This window comes from Xiphophorus couchianus, chromosome 12 (genome assembly GCF_001444195.1).
Source record: "Xiphophorus couchianus chromosome 12, X_couchianus-1.0, whole genome shotgun sequence".
NCBI classification, from domain to species: domain Eukaryota; kingdom Metazoa; phylum Chordata; class Actinopteri; order Cyprinodontiformes; family Poeciliidae; genus Xiphophorus; species Xiphophorus couchianus.
Window position 1 is genome coordinate 31,324,524 of NC_040239.1, and position 26,108 is coordinate 31,350,631.

The 26,108-nt window shown below is 38.9% G+C and overlaps 2 protein-coding genes and 1 long non-coding RNA gene across 5 annotated transcripts; 2 read left to right on the forward strand and 1 right to left on the reverse strand.

Annotated features, from left to right (window-relative positions):
• Positions 1-707: 707 nt before the first annotated feature.
• On the forward strand, positions 708-22,005 carry golga1 (golgin A1). Of its 3 annotated transcripts, XM_028033445.1 has the most exons (24): positions 708-906; positions 1,518-1,812; positions 3,877-3,967; positions 5,727-5,801; positions 6,952-7,049; positions 7,140-7,172; positions 9,569-9,697; positions 9,941-10,110; positions 11,360-11,471; positions 11,553-11,636; positions 12,169-12,294; positions 12,809-12,904; positions 13,809-13,904; positions 14,925-15,020; positions 15,385-15,525; positions 16,146-16,220; positions 16,623-16,712; positions 17,181-17,283; positions 17,431-17,591; positions 18,416-18,574; positions 18,679-18,738; positions 18,857-19,081; positions 19,158-19,244; positions 20,040-22,005. In XM_028033445.1, exons 2-24 carry the CDS (start codon positions 1,684-1,686, stop codon positions 20,118-20,120), a joined length of 2,517 nt encoding a protein of 838 aa, XP_027889246.1. In that variant the 5' UTR covers positions 708-906; positions 1,518-1,683; the 3' UTR covers positions 20,121-22,005. The 3 variants fall into 3 exon arrangements, with proteins under 3 accessions (XP_027889246.1, XP_027889247.1, XP_027889248.1); XM_028033446.1 differs by lacking the exon at positions 5,727-5,801; XM_028033447.1 differs by lacking the exon at positions 9,569-9,697 and having other exon boundaries at positions 709-906.
• LOC114154394 (uncharacterized) lies at positions 5,258-23,086 on the reverse strand. Its single transcript, XR_003597560.1, has 3 exons — positions 22,949-23,086; positions 16,932-16,935; positions 5,258-5,269 (listed from the first exon to the last, which is right to left on the reverse strand). It is a non-coding gene; the product is annotated as an uncharacterized LOC114154394 (long non-coding RNA).
• Positions 22,376-25,795, forward strand: rpl35 (ribosomal protein L35). Its single transcript, XM_028033449.1, has 4 exons — positions 22,376-22,529; positions 22,974-23,110; positions 25,098-25,179; positions 25,604-25,795. Exons 1-4 carry the CDS (start codon positions 22,527-22,529, stop codon positions 25,751-25,753), a joined length of 372 nt encoding a protein of 123 aa, XP_027889250.1. The 5' UTR covers positions 22,376-22,526; the 3' UTR covers positions 25,754-25,795.
• The last annotated feature ends 313 nt before the right edge of the window (positions 25,796-26,108 follow it).

Sequence of the window (26,108 nt, forward strand, 5' to 3'; positions counted from 1 at the left end):
CTTCATTTTATTGTCAGATTTAACAATTCCACACCTGCTTTGGTCTCAGTCCACTGAATATTTTCCTTAGAGTCTTAGAAATTCAAGATTTATATATATATAAAGTGGTGGACCTTTGTGTTCTATATGGTGAACATGTACTCTCTTCCATGGATGCACAAAATAAAATGGCATACGCTGATCATGCAGATTGGTAGTAAACTAGGACTGAGGTGTCTTGCCCAGAGGTACACTGACATGTGCAGGAGAGAAAACTGGAATCAAATCCATAACTTTTCTGATTACAAGAGAACTATTTTTTCCACTTGCCATGTGTGGATAATGAAACTCTCACTGTGGTTCTCTGCAGTCCCAATCCCAAGAAAATGCCTCTGTGGCCATTTTCAAAGTTCTAGATAATATATAGCTATAATTATTATTATTGGATGTGATTCTCTACTACTCCATAGCACTTTATAGGATTCCAGAAAGTCAGTGGGGTTTAATCTAGGTGATAGAATATAAGTTCCTGTAATAAGTTGTCGGAGTTTAATATGTATTATTTTGTATTCTCTGTGGTCTATACTGTGCTATTATCAAATGCTGACTTTACCTCTTTTGGCTGTAGGGACTGTTCACCATAGCTGTTACGATCTACGTTGCCACGCCTACAAACTCTGCTAGCCAATCAGCAGAGGCCTCGCCGTGACGTATTCAGTCAGCTGGTGGTTGGTTGATTACGTGTAGCTAGCTCCCCAGCAGTAGCTAGCTTGTCAGACGAGTCAGTTTCACCGACTTTTTTTAATTACCGTTTTATTTACCTGCTTCTCTTGGAGTTGTTTGTAAGTGTATAACGAAAAGGACAATATGTAAAGCCACCGATAACGTGGAAACGCAACGAGTGGACTTTTAGTCGGAATTATTAAGGTAAGAGAGTGGAGAAGCAGTAAGCTAGCGAGAGCTAACATTTATTCTCATTGTTAAAAACAGCAGAGCTAGTTGGCTGTCAAAACATTATGTGGCAGTTTGCCTGGACGGTCCTAATTGGATAAACCCTCGTAAGACAGTAGTGTGTCACTAAATGATGTACGCAGATTTAGTCAGAATAAACAGAAGCTCATCCATGGCAACACATTTAGCTATGCAACTTATAGAAAGCAAGATAAGATTTGATGAACTGACACATATCTTCTAAACTGATCGACTGATATAAGATCCAACTTTCTGAGCTTTTACAAAGAGTCCCCGCCTTGCTGTCTCCCCAAGATTTAAATGCCTTCTGTAGGAGGATCTATCAAACCGAGGTGTTCAGGTTGCTGTCACCTACCTGAAGTGAACAGTGCACTTCAGGTAGGTGCACAGTGCCTCTGTTGGAAACAGTGTATCTCCAGTTGTAAGTGGAAAATTACCATAAAGGCATAAAGCAAATTTTATTAATGCCAAACTCAATAACTTCAGGTTTTGCAGTTGGAATACAGGTTCAACAACCTCTTTTGTTGGTATATACATTATGTTAAATGTCCTTTTTATTCTTCTAGATGTAGCAGAATGAAAACACCACAAGCCTGTTTTGAAGTGGGAACAGAAAAGACAGGACGATTTTCTTGAGCCCTCTGAACAGCAGGCATTAACATCCATACACATGGTCACAAATTCTCCAGAAGTTGTAAAGTGCACTCAAAACGAGACGCTAAAGGGAGGAACATGTTTGCCAAGCTGAAGAAGAAGATTGCAGAGGAGGCGGCCACAGCCCCCAGAAGTGGTGTCCGGATCCCCCGCACTATTAGCAAGGAATCTATCACCTCAGTGGGAGCTGACTCTGGGGATGACTTTGTAAGTACTTTGAAGCTTCACATCTTGGTCTGTAGCCCAATCCTGCATCACTTGCTTTTTACCCTTTCCCGACGACCGACTGGAGACTTTTTAAGTTTATTATATGATGTGCAAAATAAGGAACAACTAAAGCAGGACAAATTTAAATTAGGTTCATGTTTTCTCAATAGCTTTTGCAGAAACCTGAACTGTTTGACTCAGATCAGGTGTGCTGAGGCAGGTACACATTTCAAACGTACAGAGCGGTCCTCCTGAGGACCAGGATCTGTTCTAGTCAACACCTCAGATATGTCTGGGATTATCCCAGTTGTTCTGATAGAAACGGTCTCTTTAAAACTTAAAAATTATAAACAGAACCATGAAGATGCTTTTGAGTGTCCTGGATTCAGTGGTTTGGTTCAGTTGTGTTCCAGCTCCAACACTGACAGTAACCCAGATTGGATAAAAGCTTTTAAGAGCTCCAGGACTTTGCTCCAGTGGATTTTATACATTATTTAATTTTTTTCTTGATAACGCTCACAAATTGGAGAGTAATGACATAATCCGTTTGTTCTAAAGTACAGCAAGTAATATAACATTGCCAGAAAACTTACTGAAACACAAAAGAAGAAATAACCAGTTAAAATTTACTTAAATGTCTTAGAGGTCATCAGATTTTCTGCTGAATAATGACCTCTAAATTTTATTTTGGTGTCTCTGCCTAAATATCAGCCATGTCCAGAGTTCAGGTAGAGTTTATGTATCATATTGTGATGTAATAATGAACACCCTCTTCTGTACTGCAAAGTGTCCCAGGCTGTTGAGATCGGTGCATGCTCAGGAACTCTGGTCCTGTTTTAAATGGTTGCCAGTCAGGCAGGTCCGAGCAGCCGGACCAGGGTGGGACTGACGTCGTGCAGGAACAGTGATTTCTCACTGGGTTGGTCTTTCTTGCACAGGCCATTTTTAAGCTATTGCTCCTGGCCTTTAAAGTAAACCAGAATAAGTCCTCCATGTTTATTTAAGTGATTTGATAATCTATTTTTTAAAAACCACAAAACTCTAACAGTTTTTTAAATCTGTTTTAATCTGTGTGTCTTGCGTTTCAGTCTGCTGTTTACTCTATAAAACAAATGGAGGCGTGTTAAACTCTCAGGATGGTGTCACCTCTCACTAGCAAAGGAAAACTGTACAGGTTGAGCTCAGCTAAATAATTCAGTGAGCAGCAGTGTCTCGGTTTTACTTTTGGTACAGCCCAGGTAGTCTGTGCAGGTTGTCCTTTTTACACTTTTAGAGCATTAATTTCTCCTAACTGTCTATTGAAAATAGACATATATATATATATATATATATATATATATATATATATATATAAAGGAAAAAATATTTATTTGCATCTTTAATGTATTTCTAAGATTGTATAAAAAGGCTTAATAAATGTGCCAATTTTTATCTGATTAATTGTCAGAATAACCATAGATTAATTTATTTCTAAAATAATCACTATTTGAAACCCTAGTCCAGATGTCTTTCTGATGGATAAAATATTGTAAGAGCAGGAAATTGGTTCGCTTTGCAAACTTTACCTGTCAACTGCTAGATGTTAGGAGGGCTGTAACTAACTCACCACTTGGACTGATCATGATATGATTTATTACTGGATCATGTGTTTCTGCCCTTTGAACGTCCAACATCCCAATTTGAATATAGTCGTCTAATACAGAGAAAGTTTCAAAATAAATGATGGTATGTGTTAAGAAAAAAACCCTTTTTTTCAATGGATTTAAACACTTCAAAAAGTTCAGCAGTACTGAGTGCATAAATAGGAAAGGCAGAAGTAATGTTTCTATGCCTTCATTTGCTCATCACATGATGCGTTTCTAGTGAAGAATATGTAAGCAATATTAAATTAAAAACATTTTTTTTGGAAAGATGTTTAAACATATGCTGTGGCAAGGTCTCAAGATAAACCTTGTATTTTACATTTTTTGTTTTATTTGTGACTCGTATTGTAGCTATCTTAAAATGTCTGTCTTTTAATGTTTTCTCTGATGAAGGTTCTAATTGCTGTTTGTCTTTCTGTAGGCATCTGACGGCAGCAGCTCCAGGGACGACTTGTCAGCCCAGCTTCTTAGAAGAAACGATCAGATCCGGAAGCTGGAGGCCAAGCTGTCCGGTAGGATGTGGGACTGAGGTCAAGCATTTTTCAGTCTGATGCAGTACAGATCAAAGTCATTTAACGTTTGCAGTAAGCAGAAAACTTTGTGCTGATAAACAATAAAACCTGAGGGTCAATGAAAAAAGGAAACTACTTCATTGATGGAAGCCAAATATTCCCATTTTTGCCAAAGATGCACCAATTAGAATTCCTTAGTTGATTAGTGAACTCTGTTTTTGTAGAGCTTCCTCTTCAGATATGAAACAATTTCAGCGTTCATTAATAAAGCATGTGTTTTCACTATGTCTTTGACTTAAGTCAGATTACCAAATAGGTGAAACAGTCCATGGCTGCCAGAGGTTCTGTGCTTCACCTGATTTCACATTAAACGCCTCTCTGCTATTGGTCATGGCCAACGTCTTGTCTTCAATCCCGAAGAAGAACATCAGACTCTTTAGTTTGGGCCGATCTGCCTGAAAATCATGTGTGGTCACTGAATCATCCATCCTTGACCATCTCTAATTTTGAACCTCAAACCTTGTTGTGTGGCTTATAGATTGACAATCGGGGTCTTTATAAAGCATGGGTAACCATTTGGAGGATTTTAAACATCATGTGTCCTCCATCTTGGATTTCCTAAACACTGCCTACTGTACATACAACCTCTCAGGAAAGTAGCCAGATGATAACTGCAAGTATAAAATGGCTTTTTACAGCTTTGTTAGGTGACAAATATCTGAACAGTTTGAGCTCAACAAAGATCATGTTATAATCCCAGATCATAATATTTTATAAACTGTGTGAAAAATGTATCAGTTTTTTATGTTTGAATGCAAACATCCATGATATCTAGAAAAATAATAATCCAAGGTGTACTGCAGCCTGCAGCAGTAATGCACAGAGGTATGAATATACAAAAGCCATGTCCATGTTGGAAGTCTGTAGTGATTTCACTTATGTGATTCCAGTAGAAAACAAGTTGAAACCTTTCCTCAAGTCTTAATACTCCTATTTTTCACAGCTTAAGTACTAATTGTTTTCTATATGATGTGTTTTTTGTTTTTGATAGAAAGATTAAGTGGTTTTTATGAATCCTGCTCATTGCTTTGCTTTCGGTTCTGTTTTCTGTGAATTCTCTACAGACTTCTCTAATCTGGAGAAATTTGACAATGAAATATTCCTGTAGTAAAATGGTAGCCTTAACTAACTGTAGAATAATTTTGTACTAATGGTAAATTTGTGAAGTCTAAACTATTTTATATTTACATTTTAGTTGTGTGTTTCATAACTGAAGGCAGAGCAGCTGATTTTGACTGGAATCTAACGAGCCGCCAGCCGGTGTAAGTTTCAGCTATTTAGTTGAGTTTTTCCAGCTGAGGTCAGGTTGGGATCAGTGAATGTGTCTGTGGTTGTTTAATTGTGTATGTACTCTTTATCCATTGTGAAAAGTTGCTGTTTTTATTTTCTAGCCCTACACTCTCCTTTTCTTCCCTTTAGTTGCAATAATGATGTTCACCCATAGAAAAGGTTAAAGGTCATACATTCTCATGAAGCCTTTAAACCTGTATGGTTTTCTTAGGTGTGAAAATCATTAGAAACTTTACCTTCCATTGTTTCTCAATCATATTTTCCCTTTTGTTTTCTCCCTGTCCTTTTGTTTATATCCTCCCCTGCCTGTCTCTTACCTGGTCTGTGCCTCTGTTTTGTGTGTGTGTGTGTGTGTGTCTATGTGTGTGTTGTCAATACCCCATCCCAAAACTCTACTTCTCGACACTAGACTACGCTGAGCAGCTACGAATTATGCAGAAGACCAAGGAGAAGCTTGAAATTGCTTTAGAAAAGCATCAGGATTGTACGTACCTCTCCTCTCCTCCCAAACAGCTTTCTCTCTCTTGCTTATCTTTCCACTTTCCTCAGCATCACCAAGCCCCTCTACACTTCTGTATGGATTAGTTTTAAATCTTTGCTTTGTGGACACTTGGCTGCTGCTTTTTCTTTCAATCTAAAAATCCACCCTCAGTTTCTTGTATTTAACCAGAGATTTTTGTGTCCTTCTTTATTGATGGAATAGTACTTAGCCTTCTGCAGAGGACAGTGAGTGCAGCCACACCTATGACCCACGTGTAAATAGTAGAGGTCAGCATAGGTGGTTTCTGGTCTGTTGACTTTGTTGCCAGTGGTGAAACTTCTCAACAAATTCTTAAATTACTTCCACCTCATCTTGTTGACCTTTCAAACCTGAGGGCTTCTCAGTTCTAGGTCGTCTTTCAAATAATGTCACCTGCCTCCTTTTTGGTGTTTAGGGGGTTATTTGCTGTTTAGCTAGTTGCAGCAGCCTCAGAAATATTCCTGCCCTTCATCACCTATTGTCATGTTATAACCACAAAGTCTGTTTGGTTTGTTCCCTAATATCTGCTGTATAAATGAAATGGAAAATTAATATTGTCTTTGTTTTAAAAATGAGTGAATAAAGATTTTTGTTGAGAAGTGAAAGAATTAAAGATGTTAAGATTCTCCTGTGATAATGTTATTGTTTTCTTAAAAATGTAGAGTGTTTTAATCCTGTCGGGAACTCTTGATAACTTCTGACTCTTGAGTGTTAGACCAGCAAAAAAGCCTCTTTATCTTTTTGTAGAACTGCATACAACAGCATCTGGTTAGGTTTAATACCAAAGTCCTTCACTCTGACCATCAGGTCAGTGTGTGGACACCCCTGTGTGGTGGGGGGTCTTAGGGAATTAGTTTAGGTTTAACCAGGGTGGATTTGTTTACCCTGCACAGATTCTTTAACAATAGCCTTTCTGCCCTTTTTTCTCTTTCGCCATGCATCGCTCCTCTTTGCTTGTTTTTTCCTATTTTTTGGTTTTGCTTCCAGGAAGAACACCTAATCTCCCTTCACAGCTACTAACAAAGCCACTTTTTAATTTATTGGCTGTGTCATTTACATATGAACCTTTGTATGGTTTCTTCCTTTTTTTCCTGCTGTCACTGTCACTGCACAGCATCCATTAAGAAACTCCAAGAGCAGAATGAGTGTCATCAGAGCAGCAGGGCCAAAATGGCTGAGGGAATGGCTTTAGCTCTGGAAAAAAAGGATCAGGTAAATCCCTCTGTGTCTGTCAAATCTCACAACAACTGTTAGTTTGTGAGTTTAGCTTGTTTGCTTATTTCTTTCTCCCTTTTCCTTCAGGAATGGATGGAGAAGATGGCTGATGTAGAAAACGCAAGTACCTCAAATTGTTTCTGATGTTTTTTCTGGAGGTTTTGATATAGTTTGGATTCCCTGAAAGTTTTCTTGGCACTGAAATGTGCAGTGGAATCATGTTGGTGTTGCGGTAACATAAATGCATGTTCTTTACCATTTCATCGTAAAGTGGTGTAAAGCTGGGCTGTTTTGTTTGATTTTTAAAAAAAAAATTTTTTACTTCATCTTTTGTGGGTAGCACCATTACATACTGTCAAGCCCAAAATTATTCACACCGCTGGCAGATTTAGGCTTAAAGTAATTTTTAATTTTACTGTCTTTCTTTTGACTGGAAGTAACGTTTTCAAATGGCCCAGCCAGTCCAGATTGAACCTGGAAGAGAATCTCAGAAGGAAGCTAAAACTTAGGATCATGGCAAGAAGTAAATCATCAAAAGGAAAGATGCAGAAGTCCAATCAGTATATATATAAGAAGTTACAAGATTGTTTTGATGCCAGTATAGGATTTTGTTTTTCATTGAATTGAAAATTTTTCACTGAAAAGGATGTAAACAATTTTTGATGCACCTTTTTTTTTTCAAATAAAGCATAAATAAAATAAAATTTCATATTTAGAACTGGTACTCATTTTTAAATGATATTTTAACAGAAGCCTGTTTATTGTCGCTTTACTGTAGTTGGGGACGGTTGGGGTTCAGGTGGGATGTTAAGATCTACCACATTATAGTCATGAATCTGAAACTGGCATAATTGAAAATGATCCACTATCTAATAACAATCACATACTTATTAAAACAAGCAAAAAAACAGAGACGAAAGAGAGAGACGGTAAATATTGCTGGGCCTTATTAAAACAAACCAAACATTGTAAACATAATGATTAAAATGCTCCTCCATCAACAAGTGGCCACGATTAATAATATAACATTTTATTTGCTCTATTAAAAGAACTGAACAGTTAGAATGAAGTTTTTTTATCAACCTGCTACTATGCTTGTATTATTGTCTGTTTAGATAGAATTAATGTTTTTAGATAAAAACCAAAATTGAAAGACATTTCAAAACGTATAATCTCACATATCTATCACAATCATATTTTCTTGTAGTTTAAGCTTAAAGTATCTTAAATTGCATCTCTTTCATTTTATGTGGAAGTGGAACTGAAATATAATGGCTCTGAATCCTTTAGTACTGCCACCTGCTGGTATGTTTTACCCTTCAGACCAATGTCCTGGAGAATTTGGAGAATCCTAAAGTCTGCTAGCTGTCTGCATGTCCAGTTGTTACGGAAACCAGTTTGTTAGTATAAATCCAAGTCTCATGCATAGATTTACAGGTTAACATGCTGCACATGTTAACAAGATAACATGGCTCGAACATGTGGACAGGTGGAAATACTCTGAGAATATTTGAGGATATCAAGAGCTGAGTGTCATCCAACCTTATGATTTAATGTTCCATGGCACCACATACTCCCTTTATTTTGACTTTGGTCAGAGTGAAATGCCTACTCTAGTGCTCCCTGTGGTGTGAACAAAAACTGAACAGCTTGATTTTACCCCTGGAGCTCTAGTCAACACCATACATATTCTTGAAAAGTTGAAGAGAGAAACAGAATGGCAACGGCTCGTTTCAGCTGCTGGACTGAGCATTGTTGAACAATCCATTTGGTCTGTTAAAGGGGCGGTGTTATGTAAAATTAACTTTTGTGAGCTTTACATCATGTTATAATGTTATTCCAGCATCAAAAATATACTTGTTTGCGTGATTCTTTCATGTATGTTTGAGAAATCCTGTAGTCTCTGTTGGCAACCAATCAGCTGTGCAAAACGGCTGGCTGGGGCCTGGCTCCACCTCCAAGTATGAAGCTCCTCCTCAGAGCTTCAGCCTCCCCCATGACTCTCCCACTCTGCTCCTTCAGACTAGCCAGCAGGAATTACTATACACCTGACGGAACTGCGCATCTGCTGAGCTAATAATAGGAGCTACTTCTCAGAGCAATGCTGATATAAATTGTTGTTAAAGGGTTAATAGAGGAGACATGTGATGACTTCCTGAAGGTGGAGTTTCAAAAAGATCACGCCTTTCTTAAAGAGACAAAGGCCCAATTTCAAAGTGTTAAATTACAAAGTCAAATTTCTTATAGGTCATATTTGATATATAGCATTTTTATAACAATGGAAGGTAACATACTTACTTGATTGAGCTATAAAATGATAAAATACATAATTCTGCCCCTTTAAGAATGCTCTCTGCACTGCTAGTTTGGACCTCCACTGCCATCAGTGAACACACAGACTGTAGAAGTGCTGTTGGAACCCCACAGGGAGTCTCAGAGAGTGTGCTGCCACCCAACATATCTAGAATGGCGAATGTGTGGGATCTCTGGTATAAATAGTTATTCTGTATGTTTAGGAAAAAGCTGCCCTGTCAGTTCGGCTTGAGGAGATGATGGAACAAAGCTTAGCACTGTTCCAGAAAAGGGATGACCTGGATGAACTGGAAGGCTTTCAGCAGCAAGAGCTTGCTAAAGTTAAGCACATGGTGCGTACATGTGAAGGTTGTCAACATCTCTTTTTCAAGCACAGTTTGAGATTAAATAGAGAAGTTAGAATAGAGAAGAGCGGACCTACAGCCTTTAATTAAAGAGCTACACTGTAACTTAGTGCAGTCTCTTTATATCACTGCAGGACCCAAAGGAATTGTTTAATATGTTCTTGGCTACACATCTCTCATCCATGTTTACTTTCTTAAAGTGGTATTTTTTAAAATCTTTCTGTCTATCAGTTGCTGAGAAAGGAGGAGATGCTGAGCCAACGGGAGTGGGAGCTCCAGCAGAAGGAGGCTGAGGTTCAGTCAGCGAGGCGGGGTCTGTCCGAGGCTCGGGGGAAGCTCCAGTCTCTGCAGCAGCAGCATGAGGACAGCAGCAGACTCAACTCAGAGCTGGAAATAGAGCGGTGAGATGTTCAGCCATGAATCCAAGGAATCATTTAGCTTTGTGTTAGAATTCTTATCAATGTCTCTGCATTGATGTTCAGGACTTTTTATAGACGAGCCCTAAAGTCAAGTTTATTTGTATAAACCTGACTTTAGGTTTCAGCAACAAGGCCGTTGAAACTGCTTTACATTATAAAACATCATAGTCATGAATTATGAAACAAGCAATAAATATTACATTTTGTCAAATGTCATCAAAATTATACATAAGATACTGTATGTTGATCAATGTTCCACTTAATGGTGCTAATAATTTAGCTTTGAATGTATGTCAGTTCACTCCTCTTGAATGGATGTTGGGTACCCCAACATTCAGTCCTAGAACCCCTTTTATTCAATATCTATATGCTTCCACTGACTCAGGTTAGAACAGGAAATAAGACTAGATATTGTAACTATGGAGATGATATACAGCTTTACATTATGATGTCACCAGGTGGCTCTGAATCCATCCAAGCACTAAACAGATGCTTTGAACAAATCAATGCATGGAGGTGCCACAACTTTTTCCAGCAGAACTGAAACAAAACTGAAGCTATTATCTTTGGACATAAAAAGGAATGATCTAAAGTCATCTTCAGTTAATACAGCTGGAAACTAGAGATCAGGCCCCAGACCTGGGTGTAGTGTTGGACTCTCACCTGAAGAGTCCATCACTCTCCAGGTGATGGAGAGTGGACAACAAAAACCTTTTCATGGTGTCTGTTTGATGCTTTGGTGGGATTTTTAGCTTCTGCTTCAGCTGTAAATTTTCTTCTGTTTCCAAAGAATTTTTTTTAGCAGTTTAACCATGCATTATGAGAGTTTATATATTCACTTTCCAAATCTTTAAAAAGATCAAATCTGTCCTCAACACCTAAATTAAAAAAAATATTTATTTTTAACATCCACTTTATTATTTTTCAAACTCCAAGCCACAATCTGGAACCAAACTGACTGTGAGGACAGGGTTGTCCAGATGCATGGTGGGAAGTCTGATCAGTCCTGACATCTTGCTCCAGCTGTTAATGACTACATTTCTCCATTGGTGAACGCCGGGTGCATAAAAGATGTGGCCGTTGTGTTTTATCTGGCTTAAAAGACGACACAGGTGTAACTCACCCAGCAGCTCTGTAGGGCAGCTCGGGTCTCAGGAGCCCTTTGAACAGTATTTTCTCTGAAAACCCCTCTTGTGCACTGTGGAACGTCAACCTGTTTGTACTTGTGCAGAGAAGAACTGCTGCTGCTCCGAGAGGAAGCCGACAAGAAGATCTGTGAACTAGAAACACGATGCCAGGAGCTGCAGGCGGTCATCCAGCGGGTTTCAGAAGACTTCCAAACGGTCAGCTCAGAACGCTGCGACTTCTGCACTGAACACTGTGCTGATCCGTTCATAATAACATTATCTTTTTATTTCTTTCAGTCCCACAACATGGCGTCATCTCTAGAGAAATCCCTCCATGATTTGCAGGCTGAAAATGAATCCCTGAAATTACAACTACAGAAGGTGAGAACAAAGGTGGCAGAAATAATTCTTAGCCAAAGTCAAGATTTGGCCTTTTATTATAAAACTGTTAAGCTGGACAATAAATTGTGCCAGAAGTTATTGTGGTAAACAACAATATTATTTTGAGACCATTTTCAAGTAACATATTGATAATGGCATAAAAATGCAATCTCAAAGATCAACAAATTTTAATTTCTAACAAACATTTAACACTGGAACTGGAAGGCATTTTAAATATCCAAAACAACCTAAATAAAATAGCAGTCTATAACACTCTATAAACAAAATTGTCCTTCAAAAAAAGGTCTTGTTGAGACCAGTGCACCAGACTGAAGTTCTTGTCATCCAGTCTTTGGTAGAAAAAGAGAGAAAAAGAAACAATCATCCAAATGGAAATTATCAAGCTGGTTTTTATTTATCATGCGATGAAGTTATGCAATTCAGGACTTACATGAACCAGAAGTGCATCAGTATGTATCAGGCTTCAAGTTCATAACTACAGAGTGTGAACTTGTCATGACTGTTTGGTCAGGCTGCAGTGACAGAGGAGGAGAAAGCGCGGCTGCTGGTGGAGCTTCAGAGGAAGGCTTCGTCTCTGGAGAGACGGCTGCAGGGGAATCTGAGCCAAGACGAGCATCTGCAGGAGTTCCTTCAGGAGGTGGGCTTCTCCCAACAAGATTCCTCTAGTCCCTTCACAGATTTTTTTGTCCAAAGCTTAGAAATAATTCTTCCTCATTGCAGGCATTCACACTTAATATACAGTTGAAACCAGATATTTACATACACCAAATAAAAAAAAGACACGTACACATTTCTTTCTCACTGTGTGAAGTTATATCTGACCAAACGTCTCTTGTTTTTTAGGTCAATTAGTTACCCAAATTATTTGCTTGAATTCAAAAGTTTATATACATTTTGAAAGACAAGTTATCACTGGACACTAACCAAATGTATTTAAACTTTTGTATTCCTGGAAAGTTACAAAACGAGTCTCTAAAAAAAATATTGTGTTTTCTGGCATTCAGAAAATAGAAATAATCCGAATAATTCTAACCGACTTAAAGCAAGAAAGGTTTGGTCAGATTTAATTTAGACAAAGAGTCTAAATTATAAATATGAGAAGGGAAGTAGAAGAATAATTCTGATTACTTTTGCTGCTGTTTTTGTTCTAGAAAAGTGATCTTGAGCTAAACCTGGAAGAGACGAGAGCAGAACTGTTGGCTGTCAGGACCAACCACTCCGACACTGTCAGCTCTCTGGAGGCGCAGGTGAACCAATGCATCTGCTCACTTTACATCTCCATCTAAAAATCAGTATGCCCTCCTTCACTTCTAAGGCTGGATGTAAATGATGCAAGTAGAACACAACAATTTGAATTATGTAATTTATTCAGCAAAAATCAGGAACATGTTTTTTTATCTGTTGGTCCCTCTGGTTGCATCTCAGCTATGACTGAAATAGATTGTGTTCATTGTGTTCTCTTCTTTTTATGAAGAGGCTGAAACAGACAAACACCAAGGCAATGCATTAGGGCTGCAACTAACAGTTATTTTAGAAATCAAGGTTTCTAGCAATTGTTTTGAGGATTAATTAATTAATTAATCTGATAAAAAAAAGAGGTCACATTCTGCAAATTTTTCATTTAGCCACTTACGCCTTTTTAATACAATATTAGAAACACATTCCAAGATACAAATAAGCAATTAAATTCTTTTTGAAATAAAAATAAACATTTTATCGCCAAAATACAGTTGCTGTGTCCCTATAGTGAACTCTTGATCATTTGTAACAATTGATGTATCTGCAGCTAAAATCCTTCTAACACCAATATGTGGAAAAGCTGAGTCCTTTCTGCTTGACTTCACATCAGTACAATGTAGGACTGATCTATTGATTATTTTTTGGATTTGCCAATTAATAATTAGCTAGCAAAATTATTAATATGCCAATTAATAATTAGTTACAAAATTCTATTGTAATAGAATTTTGGGACATGATTTGAACCAGGTGAAGGTAAAACTGCCACTTGAGATCTTGAGAACTGGACCTTCTAGACAAATGACTAAAGCAGACTAAACAGAGCTGTTGTGAATGTGTCCTAAATGAACAGAATAAATAAATCTTTAGGTCTATCTTCCTGATTTCTGGGTGTGTCCTCCTGTCTGAACTCAGGTGTCTAAGATGAGTGGCAGTATCAGTGAGCTGCAGACTCTTCTTCGTCACAAAGAGGACTCCTCTAAGGCTTACAGAGAGAGAACAGATGCTCAGGTAAGCTGCTTCTCTCATTCATACTTACTGGTAATGGTCACAGGACTTTTCTTACTGATCATTTAGTATTGTTTATAATATATAGTAGGTCTACATTATGATGACTGGGGTTAGTCTGATGATGGTCATGATGGTTTTCTTTTAGGACTTGTTTATATTCTCTGAGATTCTTACATTTTCCACAACACACAGAGGACAGCTCAGCTCCAATTTGAGTTTTGCCACTTATATTTGCTTAAATCTTTTAAATAATTTTAGAATAAATATTTCTTAAAAATATTTTAAAGAAATACTTTTGATAGACCTCAAAGTCCAGCCAAGCTGCAAATAGGAACGTTAGAACTCGAATAATGTTAATGAGGATGGAGATGAAAACAGCTCTCCTGTGGTAGGCTGCATCTCCTCTGGATTTGTGTGTTGAGCAAGAGTTTTGAAAAGTATCAACCTCATCTGCTGCGTTTAATTACTCACAATGAGTGACATCATGGGGCTGTACATTCCAGGAGATGCTTGTTGGTATGCTCCTCTGTGCTCATGTTCCCAAAAAACATGAAAGAAACACCCTCCCTTACCAGAAATATATTTCTGCTCTTCCTCTTTACCTTTCTGTAATCCTTTCTTACTTTTACTTTTCTCATCTTTCCTTAATCAGTAGTTTTTCTATAATATTAATTCTAAATCTCATTTACCACTTAATATGGATTCTGATCAATACTGAGTGCTGAGTGGCTTCTTATTTTGACAAGTAGTTTAGTTTCCACTCCAGATCTGAAGCCAGACGTCTTGTTGTGCTTTGAAGGAAAGCTTCTGCACGTTGATTGAACAGCATTGCATTTAGTCCAGGGCATGTTTTATCCACTATATTATTTTAGAAAAAAACTCAACAGATAAGGAGTTGAACAAAACTCCCTGAATCAGCATGATGAATTTATATTCCACTTAGGTTCAGGCATCTCTAACTTTCCTCACCGGCAGCTCAATCATTTATTGCATATTTACTGTAACATGTTCTTGTTTCAGATTGCCTGTCTGGAGCAGCAGGTTGTGCAGAGTACAGAGAGGATGAAGAGTGCAGAGCAGCAGGTCACAGAGAAACAGCAGCAGATGGAGAAACTGGTAGACATCACAACACTGCCTCCTCCTCTTTCACTTCAAAGCTTGCAGTTTTCCCTTTGAACTTTTAAGTATTGGGCAAAGGCAGATAGCTATGTGTCCCAGGAGTTTAACATTAAAAATCTTGATGGGCTAATTAATTTTAAGGTAACCTACTTTACGTTCGGTATGTATAACTTCTGCTGAGGACCTTGTTTTACTAGGAAAGGTGCATTTTCAGTACAGTAACAGAAATGTATTTTTAAAAAGATCAGTATCTTCCAAAAGTGTATTTGAACTCCTTTGCTTTTGGAAATAGTGTCATTTATAGGTTTGGTTAAAATGTTCCAGTTTTTTTTAAAGTACATTAAGGCCAGTTTTCTTCCAGCAGGGGGAGTGGAGTGCTGAGAAGGCCTTTCTGGAGCAGCAGTTGTGTTTGTTGGAGCAGCAGAGTGTGGAGAGGGCCAGCCGACTGGAGGAGAACAACTCCTCTCTGCAGACAGACAAACAGTCTCTCCTGGACAGGGTGGTATGGTTCTTCTTCTCTCTTTGTTTACGTGAAAACGGTAGCAGCGTTTCCATTACAAATGTGTAAAACTTTGCCGATATTCTTCCAATACCAAACAAACCACAATTTTGCAGTTGCTGTGCTTCCATTAAAAAAGAACATCACATGTGAATAAGTTTATTCATGTGATAAGTCACTAAAAAACATGCTGTGCCATCATCCTCCAGCTACTTCCTGTCATCTTCTTTGTGGTTTGCACCAGTGGCAACATCCATGTTGTTGATCATGTGACCCGTGTGATGTGAAAAGTGTTTCCATTGCAGTTTTGCTAATTAAATCAATTTATCGTCTCATCCTAGCACTAAAACGTTTTAACAAAAAAAACAAGAACTTTTTCATATTTGGCTTGTTTGCATTATGCAAATTTATTTTCAAAATGTTGAATTGTGCAATTATATTGACAATGGAAACACAGCCAGTTAGATGCAGCAGCAGTTATTTGTAGAGAGATAGATAAGTGCCTATCTATAATCTATATAGATAGGCACTTAGATCTATAATTGCTAAACAAAAAATATAGAAATAAAAATGTATTTGTTGTGTGTTGTCACACCATGGAGAGCCTGTTTTCTGTCTGGCAGGCTGATCTGGATAAACAGGTTGTTGAGGCTAACACCATGTTAAAGCAGCAAGCAGAAGAGCTGGAGAACTATAAGGTAAACTGCTTATTTACTTAGTTCAAACTAATAATAATAAAAAAGTGTAAAACTTGGAGACAATCAACTGTGGTGCTAACAGCAAACATGTGACTTTTACGCTAAGAACTGTTTTGTCACAATGAGTTTGACTTTTTATAGTATTGTGGGTAAAAATATCTAATATTTCCAGAATCATTTATAATTACTCTGAACATGTAGAATTAACTTGCTCAGTTCAATCAGCACTTTTTCAAGTTGATGCAGAGCTTTGATGAAACAGGCAAATCCGTCCACATTCTGTGATAAATTGAGGCCTGTCTAATGGCAGAGCTTTTGTTGAGTATTTGATTTGAGTTTTTTTTCCACTATGCTGTTCGTTTCTAGGGAAGCAGAGTAAATGTGTGTTGTTTGTTTCCTCAGGCGGAGCTGAGCAGCCGGCTGATGGTGAGCACAGAAATCGCCAAATCTCTGGAAGAAACTAGACGGCAGAAGCAGGAGCTGCAGACACAGGTCTGTTTGGGTGTAGAAACTACACGGCAGTATCATGTAAAATCAGCTTTTTTTAATCTTTACATCATGTTATGATGTCATTCCCTCTACAAAAACATACCTGCAGTGCTGATTTGATACTTTCATGTATGTTTGAGAAATTCTTTAATATCCTGAACAACCATTCAGTTGTTCAAAACACCTGGGTGGACTCAGTCACGCATTCGAGGACTCCCCCACTCAGCTCCTTCAGACTAGCCAGCAGCAATTAGCAAACACCTGCTGGAACTGTTCATCATCTGATCTCATTATACAAGCTACTTCTCAGAGTAATGCTGGTAAAAATGTTGATGTCATGATGATTTTCTGAAGTCGGAGTTTCAGAAACAGCAGGAGCTTCTTAAAGAGACAGATTTCAATTTCAAGGCATTAAATATTGAAATATTGATCAGTGTGGAGTGATGGTCATCTGCTTTTGCTTGATGTCAGGTTGGTGAGCTGACTGTGGGCCTACAGAACTCTCAACAGGAGTTATCTACCTCTGCTAAGAAACTGCGACTGAGAGATGAGGATGTCCAGACACTTCAGAATGGTACACACACACATACACACCATTAGTCCTTCAAAGCAGATAGTAATCTGTTTTTGGTTTATATGTTTGCGATTTCTGTCACTTTGACGTATCATGTGTGTTGTCATGTGTCGTCTGTGTGTGTGGGGGTGTGTGTGCGTGCTGCAGAGCTGCAGAATCGGCAGGACTCTTTGGCTGAGCTGCAAGAGGAGACGGAGCGGCTGCATGCCCAGCTGCAACAGGCAGAGCTGGACAAAACCTCCCAGCTGACGAGTCTGCAGGGGGCACTGCAGAGCCAGACACAGCAGCTGGACAGCTGCCAGGCGCGGGTCAGCTCACACTAACAAGCTTTCAACATGGAACACAGGCTAGCTGTATGGAGAGTGAAGAGTTCCAAATTACTGTACATAAAAGAAGTTACAAAATATTTATTTAAGTCTCATTCATTTTTTTAAAACTGGAAAAAAACTGGCAATATTTTTTTTATTTAGAATTACTTAATAGGTGCCTCAATTAAATGTATTTATTTCATTTTGAAAACTAGATTTAATATATTTTTTTTCATATTCCTCTGCCGAAGCACATCATGATTTAATTTAAACTGTCAACTTCCCCTGTCAAACCCAGTGGGCTTCAGTAGAAACCTCGACACCTGATTGGCTGCTTCAAGCGTCAAATCAAATCAAAATTTTCCCCGAAAATTTCAGAAATAACTTGTTATTCAAATAAATTATTTCAAGTTATAACAACTTGACTTGAAGCAGCCAATCTGCCGATCTCTACAAAAGCTGTTCTAATCCCGTCCACTGAGTTTAATGGCTGAAGTTAATTGTTTGAATTCATGTGTGCTTCAGCACAGGAGCAATAAATAATTTAAGTCATGAAAGATTTTTTACAATAAATCTAGTTTTTACAATACAAAAGTCAATGCATTTAATACATTTAATCAAGGCACATATAATGAATTTGATATTTAATCTGTTATGTCTGTATTTCCAGTTTAATAAATTAATGACACATTTAAATCATTTTTGCATATTATTATAATTTGTCAGTCCTTGCTCTCCATATGCCTTATTAGACATACATAATTATTAGTGGTTGAATCGGATGGTTACGTTGGGGTGGATTATGCTTGGCGTGTGTCGTTTAGATCTCGTACCTGGAGGTGGAAGTGGAAACGCTAACGGAGCAGCTTCAGAGTCCGGAGGTGTGTGAGGAGGACCAGAACAGCTGTGTCACTGTGGACGACCTAGATCACATCCACCGGGTCAACAGAGAGCTGGAGCAGCAGCTCAGCGATAAGAACCGGGTCAGACATCTTATCTCCTCTACAGTCTGTTGGATGGCCCACCTTTTAATATGCATTTAAACACACTCTGCTGTCTCCCATCATAAAACACATGTTGTTTTCAGACCATCAAGCAGCTGCAGCAGAGGCTGGCAGAGTTAAAGAGAACTCTACAGAAAGAACTGGTAATACCTGGAGCATCTATCTGAAAGCACATGTGTGCATACTAAAAAGAAAAGGTTAAACAGGCTACTGATTAATTCCTGGACTGTTCTAAAATCCCTGTTTCTGTGTTTGCTCAAGAAATTAAAGCCTGAACCCGAAGCTGAAGGGAAGGAGAAGTGTTTGGAAAACCGAGCTGAAAAACAGGAGCGTGTTCATTTGGATCCACTGCTGTCAGCTGCCCCGAGCCCGCCCACTTCCAACACCACCGTGACCAACACCGCTGACCTCAACGACTCACGGGAAATCAACTTTGAGTATCTCAAGCACGTCGTCCTCAAGTTCATGTCCTCGAGGGAGGCGGAGGTGAGTCATCACCACTTGGATACTTCCAGGTCGATCCGACCAGCACGCACTAAACTACTGGTGTCTCCTCTGTTAGGCATACCAGCTGATCAGAGCTGTGTCTGTGCTGCTCAACTTTACTCAGGAGGAAGAGGACATGCTGAAGCAAACTCTGGAGTACAAGGTTGGGGCTGTTCTTAACTTTCACATGTTCTAAGGTGCACTTTAGTTTTGGGAGTTTTTGGTGACAAATGTAATTGTGGTCTCATATTTTACTGAGTTCCTGCTTCAATTAAGCTGCTCCTGAACAACTGGAAGCATTTCCAGTTCTTTAGCAGGAGGATTGGGGTACTACTGCACTTTTATATGTTTGAGAGTACACTTAGTCTTGTTACAGCCACAGGCATTGATTAATTTTAGTGGAATTTTATACAATAGTGCATAACTGTGATGTGAATGGAAATGCATGTTTTTCAGGCTCCGACCTGTATTTTATTTTATTTTTTTTTACAAATTATGGACATTTTGTTGTTTCATCACAGGAAACTACAAAAAATGCATGCTGATGTTTGTATAGGGATGTAAATATGTATACCTTGGCATCCTCTGAATTAGATAAGGGATACTGGCCACTTACCATTTTTCAGGTCCAGTAATAATGAATATAAAGTTATTACCACAGTTTCACACAGAGACCCTAAATGCAAGTGTCATCCTTGTGGTGGGTTGTTAATCACACATTGACATCATTGGTAAGGAAGAACCTGCTGAGGTTTCCTTTGTTAGACGAGCTGCATTACTCAGTGAAATGTTGCAGAGGACAGTCTTACTACAGTCTGTAGTGCGTCTCATTGAGATTCACCAATAGTGAATTCAATTTAGATTTTAAGAGCAGAACAACTTCCTGTTGTACGAACATTCTGGAGTTTTCTTTCCGCAGGTTAACGATAATGCCAGCTGTGTCTCCTCTCTGTTCTAGATGTCCTGGTTTGGATCCAAACCTTCTCCTAAAGGAATCATCCGGCCTTCCATCTCAGGCTCTTCCACTCACTGGAGCTGATGAGCATCAAAGTGAACTGCAGTGGTGAAACTGAAGGAAATAAAGGACCAGATTAGCCAGGAAGAGGACCTCTTTGCGTTGTGGCTCCTGTTATTGACCTTTGAACCGCCTCCTACAGCTTCCCCCTGCTCTCTGTTACCAGTTGTCTGTGTGTTCCTGGCAAAAAAGGATCTACACAGTATCATCAAGGCACAACCACCTTGCATTTGGTAATTGATTTTTCAAAGGAACTGACAGTCTCGTTAGTATCTGCTGCAGGTATCTCAATTTACCTCTGACATTTGACACAAATTGAATGTTTTCCCCTCTGTGATGCTGTAAGAGACAGGCAGACTGATTGTTCTGTTCGAAAAAGCATTGCCATGCCAACGTTGTCCTCACCAGACAGCGTTGGCTTGTTATTCAGTGCTTCTCATGTTTTAAATCCAGAATGCTTTCATCAATGTTAGTCTGTAAAAAAGACTAAACTTGCATTGTCTTCAGTTCTAATAAGTAAAATGGACATAATTATTGACACTGGTGTCTCTGGATCCAGACTGTCTTTACTTAAAACAAACATCTCCTCAGACTGAGTCAGTTTTACTTCAAAACGTTCTGTGGATGATTCTAAATTTTGACTGCTGTGTTTTCTAAAATGAGTTTTAATCAAAACATTTTACTGGGTGAAATTGACTTGTACTAGTTTTTTGGTACTTAAAGGCAACATTTTACTGGCCACTGTGTGGTGAGCTAAAAACAGAATGGCCTTAATTAAAACTGTTTTAATCGTAGTGTGACTGTCATTAAAAAAGCTCGCTCTTTATGCTTTTGTTCCAGCTTATCGTGCATCATATACAGTAACAGTGGCCCCAACCGGAGTGCCGGTCAGATGTCTAACTTCTAAAGCTGGTCTACTGTTTTTAGCCCCAGTGCTAACAATAAAATAAATTAAATTAAATAAGTGTAAGTCTAAAACCTGGATCTGCTCAACAGGAATAACTGGAAAAGAAAAAAAATAATAGAAGGATACTATGTATATGATCTGTACCTGCCTTTCCTGTAAATGAATTTACATTCCAACATGTCTATTTATGTATAGAGATATGTACATACTGTATGCATTGAGATCTTTCTAAATCAATGGATGTAAATAATTTGATTTGATGAGTTTACAATATTTATCATTAGCATCGTCCAGGACTTGATGTATCTGTGCTGCCGCCTGTCAATCAGTCCACCTGCCTCATGTTTTCCCTCAGTTCTCAGTTTGATGAATGAACTTTCAGACTTTATAATTAGGGGCGCACCTATAAATCGGCCCGTTGATGAACTGGCCCTGATGTCCTTAATATTGGGGGATCAGAGATCAGCTGATAGCAGATCTTCATATTCATATTCTTCATACTCCAATCATTGACTGAGTCCCCATTAGCCACTGTCCTCTTCTATTTAGAAGCATTTCGGACAAAAAAGACTGCTTTCACCTAAATTTGGAATTGGCAGGTCAGACTTTAAAGATCGGTGATCATCCAGAAAATTGCAATCGGTGCACCCCTAATTATTACTCTGGAATTTTAAGTTGCTTGTATGGTTTTTCTTTGATATTCTGGGGTGCAGGAAAACAGTTTTGAATGCAGTTTTGTTGTACTGTTTTACTAATGACTGGTAGCCAACTGCAGTCATTTTGTTTGCTTGGGTGGAATGAACCGTCTCCAAGGAAATTAACAGTGGGAGCACTTTGTAATCTTATCAGTTAAGCTGTGTTATGTCTTTCACACTATTCTTCCATTACTACAACTTTGTGTCTAGCTTTTCTATGATTTAATGACTGCCTTGAGTACAGTTGATTGCTTTCCAATGATGATTACAAATAAACCCAGAAAGGTCGTGAAACCTGATCTCTGAATCCAAACCCTGCTTATTTATTCAGTGTCATTTTGCCATTTTTTCCTCTTCTATATTTGCACACAGTACATGGAGATGGCAGTATTCAGTACCTGAAAACAAAATATTGATTTCTTTAATTTACAAAGATTTTACCAGATTGCAGTCATTGTAGAAAGAAAGTACACCACAGACTCATGTGGTTAACACAACCTATTCCACACTGTAGTTATTTATTAAAGACAAAGTTAAAATGTGTGAGGGGGGATAATTTAATTTCCTGTTCTAGAGAAATTGTGACAAAGAACAACACAAAACTCCTCTAAAAATATATATTTTAATTTACATTTCCTTGAAAATGTTAAAAATGTTGCTTTGTCATTGCGCACGTCGTGGTGGTGGAGTCCTTGTTGTAAACACTCCGTCCGTTAGGGGCGCTGTTCGAACATTTCGGATAACAGTCTTGATTCGCTTTTTTCCGGAAGCTACTTTTTCTGAGCACGCGGTGTGTCCGGCCTTTCCAACAGGGCAGCGACGACGAACATGGTGAGGAGCTGACTCTCCGGGATAAATTTTCCATTTTTTTTACGTTTAGCAGATTGTTTAACCAGAGTTATTCAAGCTGTAGTGGTATATAAGGTTCTTATGTACCTCTCGGTACATGTATTGAAGGTTCGGTTACTAAAGTTTTGGAAGAAATAGTTAATTATGAAGCGCTCCTACCGAGCGGAGCTACTCCACTTAGAAGCTAACAGCTAACTTGAGAAACACGGTGGGACTAGCGATGACTCGTGTAGTGTTTTGTTTATAGAACACTTATTGGTACATTTACTTAAAATTAAACACAGTAGGTTTGCCGATGGAACTATATTATCTAAAGGATAGTTTTAACGGTGGAAGCTGTGCCTTAAAGGAGCAGGAGGTCTGGGGCTGGCCTGTGTGTAGAACTAGCAGCCTTCTCTAACACGTCTTTTCTCCGTCCGACTTCAGGCCAAGATCAAGGCAAGAGATTTGCGGGGCAAGAAGAAGGAGGAGCTGCTCAAACAGCTGGATGACCTGAAGAACGAGCTGTCCCAGCTCCGGGTGGCCAAAGTGACCGGCGGAGCCGCTTCCAAGCTCTCCAAGATGTGAGTGTGAACCCGCTGGTGCGGCTTCTGTTGATCGACATCTACACAGACGAACTGCTTCCTCTTCTCCGCAGCTAGTTGTGAGAAATGTGTCCATGTAAAGATTTAAATCACTGTTGTTGGGGCAGGAAGATCTTTCTGAAGGTTCATTTTCTAGACGCTTTCGCTCTTAATTTTATGACCAGTGTTTGGTGATGCACACATAATTATAATTCACCAACTTTTAAAAGCAAATGTATCATATGGGTTAAAAATATTCTCTCTATAGATGTGGAGTTTGTAAGAAATGTTCGTTAAGAGTTTTATTATTTTTGGGACTAAATGTGCCCAGCGTGGTCACAGACCTGCGAAGGGATCCAGAACAAAACGATACCATTACTGCAAATTTCTGCTGAACGGCTGAGCATAGTTCTGGGAACATGATGCTGTTGAGCTGTTTTTCATTCAAAAGGAGTACATCAAGGTGATGTTGGAAACATCATGATTTGACATGACAGGGATCCAAAATGCTCAGCCAGGTGGACAACAAACTCTTAATGGTTTGAAGTTCAGACTTGTTTCTCATAGAGAGTCTGTGTAGAGTTCAGAGAGAGTCTGTGTAGAGTTCAGAGAGAGTCTGTGTAGAGTTCAGAGAGAGTCTGTGTAGAGTTCAGAGAGAGTCTGTGTAGAGTTCAGAGAGAGTCTGTGTAGAGTTCAGAGAGGTCTTCCAGCCAAAAGCCCTGCTGCTCCTTACAGAAGCTAAGTGGAGACATGCAATAAGTCTGTCAGCAGCTAGGAGAAGCATTTGGTTGCTGCAACAGTTAATGAAGTCTGTACCATTACTGATATCTCTACATAATCTTGGGACATGAGGTTTTTGTTCATATTCAAGTAAAAAGATTTATTTCCACAGTAGTGTACCTTGTATAAGATCTCTTGGGTTATGTTTGTCATTTCCTGTCAGAAATGATTAAAAATAAAGATCTAAATCTGGATTAACTGCAGGCACATTAACTTGTCTCTGTGGAAATTATGAACGATTTAAATGTTGTTTTTCTGTATTGGTTCCCATCTGCAGCCCACTGGACCTGAGCACAGCTAGTTCCCTGTGGGCAGCACTGTGAGGGATAAGTGAAGAGCTTGACTGGAACAAGCTGGAGTGTCTATTGGTGAAATCAGTTAAAGTGACTAAATGAGCTCAATGGATCCCAGCTGGGACTCTGATGGAGGGTAGAGGTGTGTGCTTCTGTTCCAGGCATTAATCACCTCACACACCAAACCCTCCTGTTCTCTCCCCAGGCATTGCAGCGCCTCCTGCTGTCCAGTTTGTCAAATGTGGGGCTCTCCTGCAGCTGGCTGAAGAACTTACTGTCTTGAAAGCTGAACTATAGTAGCAAACAGTCATTTAAAATCTTAACTACGTATTTGCAATATTTTGCAAATCAGCCCTGCTCTGGTCCACTTCTTGTTCAATCTTAGGATGCCTCTGCATTTCCTGCATCTTTGGGTGAAAGTTGGAAACATTTCACTGCTTGTTGAAGTTTCTGCCAGAACTGAAACTGAACTCTGATTCTCTAGAATTGGAGAAGATTAGTATCTAGAGATGATCACTTGATGAAAGCAAAACTAAAACTTTTTACAAATTCACTTGCTCATTGAAGCAGTTCACTTAAACATCCTCAAACCCAGATTAAAAATAATTAGCATTCTAATTGCTGAGTTTCAACCAGTGTGATGTTGATTTAAAGAAAATGTTCTGAGCCACACAGTGAGTTGAAGTGTTGTGGGAATCCTCCAGTTTATTGTGTTGATGTTGGAATCCTGCTTGTGTAGCTGACATTTATAAGCCACGCTGGTCAGAACAAGTTCAGAGGAGGAAGCACCCAGCGGCATGGAGGAGATGGAACCAACTCATTAGGAAGCTGTTTTCATCCAGTCAGGATGTAAATCCCTTAGCTCTTGTGTTCATCAGTGGATTGATCAGCTGTCTGACTCTGTTGATTTACAGCCGTGTTGTTCGCAAATCCATCGCCCGAGTCCTGACTGTCATCAACCAGACACAGAAGGAGAACCTGAGGAAGTTCTACAAGGTGAGAGCCACATCCTTAGTCTCTGCTCACTGAATACACACACACACACACACAGAGCCGTTGGCTTGGGACTTTCAGTTTCTCTAGTCTGAGATGATATTTGTTGAGCTGATGTTTCACTGACTGTCAACAATTGCTTACCAAAAGACTGAGACTTGAGATTACTGTTCCTAAACCCTGGTCACAATGGCTGCTCTGACATCTGGTTATTGTTGCTGCTGCATCAGAACATTTTTAACCATCTAATTCTAAATTACTGTTTTTAGCATGGGAGTGGAGCATTTGTTTGTGGTTGATGTGGGATGCACAGCTTTTTTTTTTTCTTACACACTTTATTCAAATATTTCTAAACAAGTTCAGTGTCAGATGAACCATTCAGCAGGCTGTATGACCAAATCTCCTGACCCCAACATTGTTGTTTCAGGGCAAGAAGTACAAGCCCCTGGATCTGAGACCCAGGAAGACCAGGGCAATGCGCCGCCAGCTCAACAAGCACGAAGAGAGTCTGCGCACAAAGAAACAGCAGAGGAAAGACCTCCTCTACTCCATGCGCAAATTTGCTGTCAAAGCTTAATGGCTGTTTGTTATTGATAAAATAAAATCTGTTTAAAAAACCTTTTGTTTTCTTGAATATCTCACTTAAATGATCTTGCATGCTTCACCCAAAGTTACTTGCTTATTCAAATGACATTTTTGATTTCATATCACTAAGAAGGTAATTACTATCAAGTAGATGATTTAAACGGAAGAAGTCGACATCCTCAATCAGGAAATGTTTTAATTCCAAATTTTACATTCTGCCAATCTGACATAATCATATTCTATTTATAGGAATGTTAACTAGACAAAACATTCTATACTGAAAAACACTAAAACCTTTTACAGTGAAGCTGGAAATGCTACTGAATAATCTCTCATTACGGATTGAG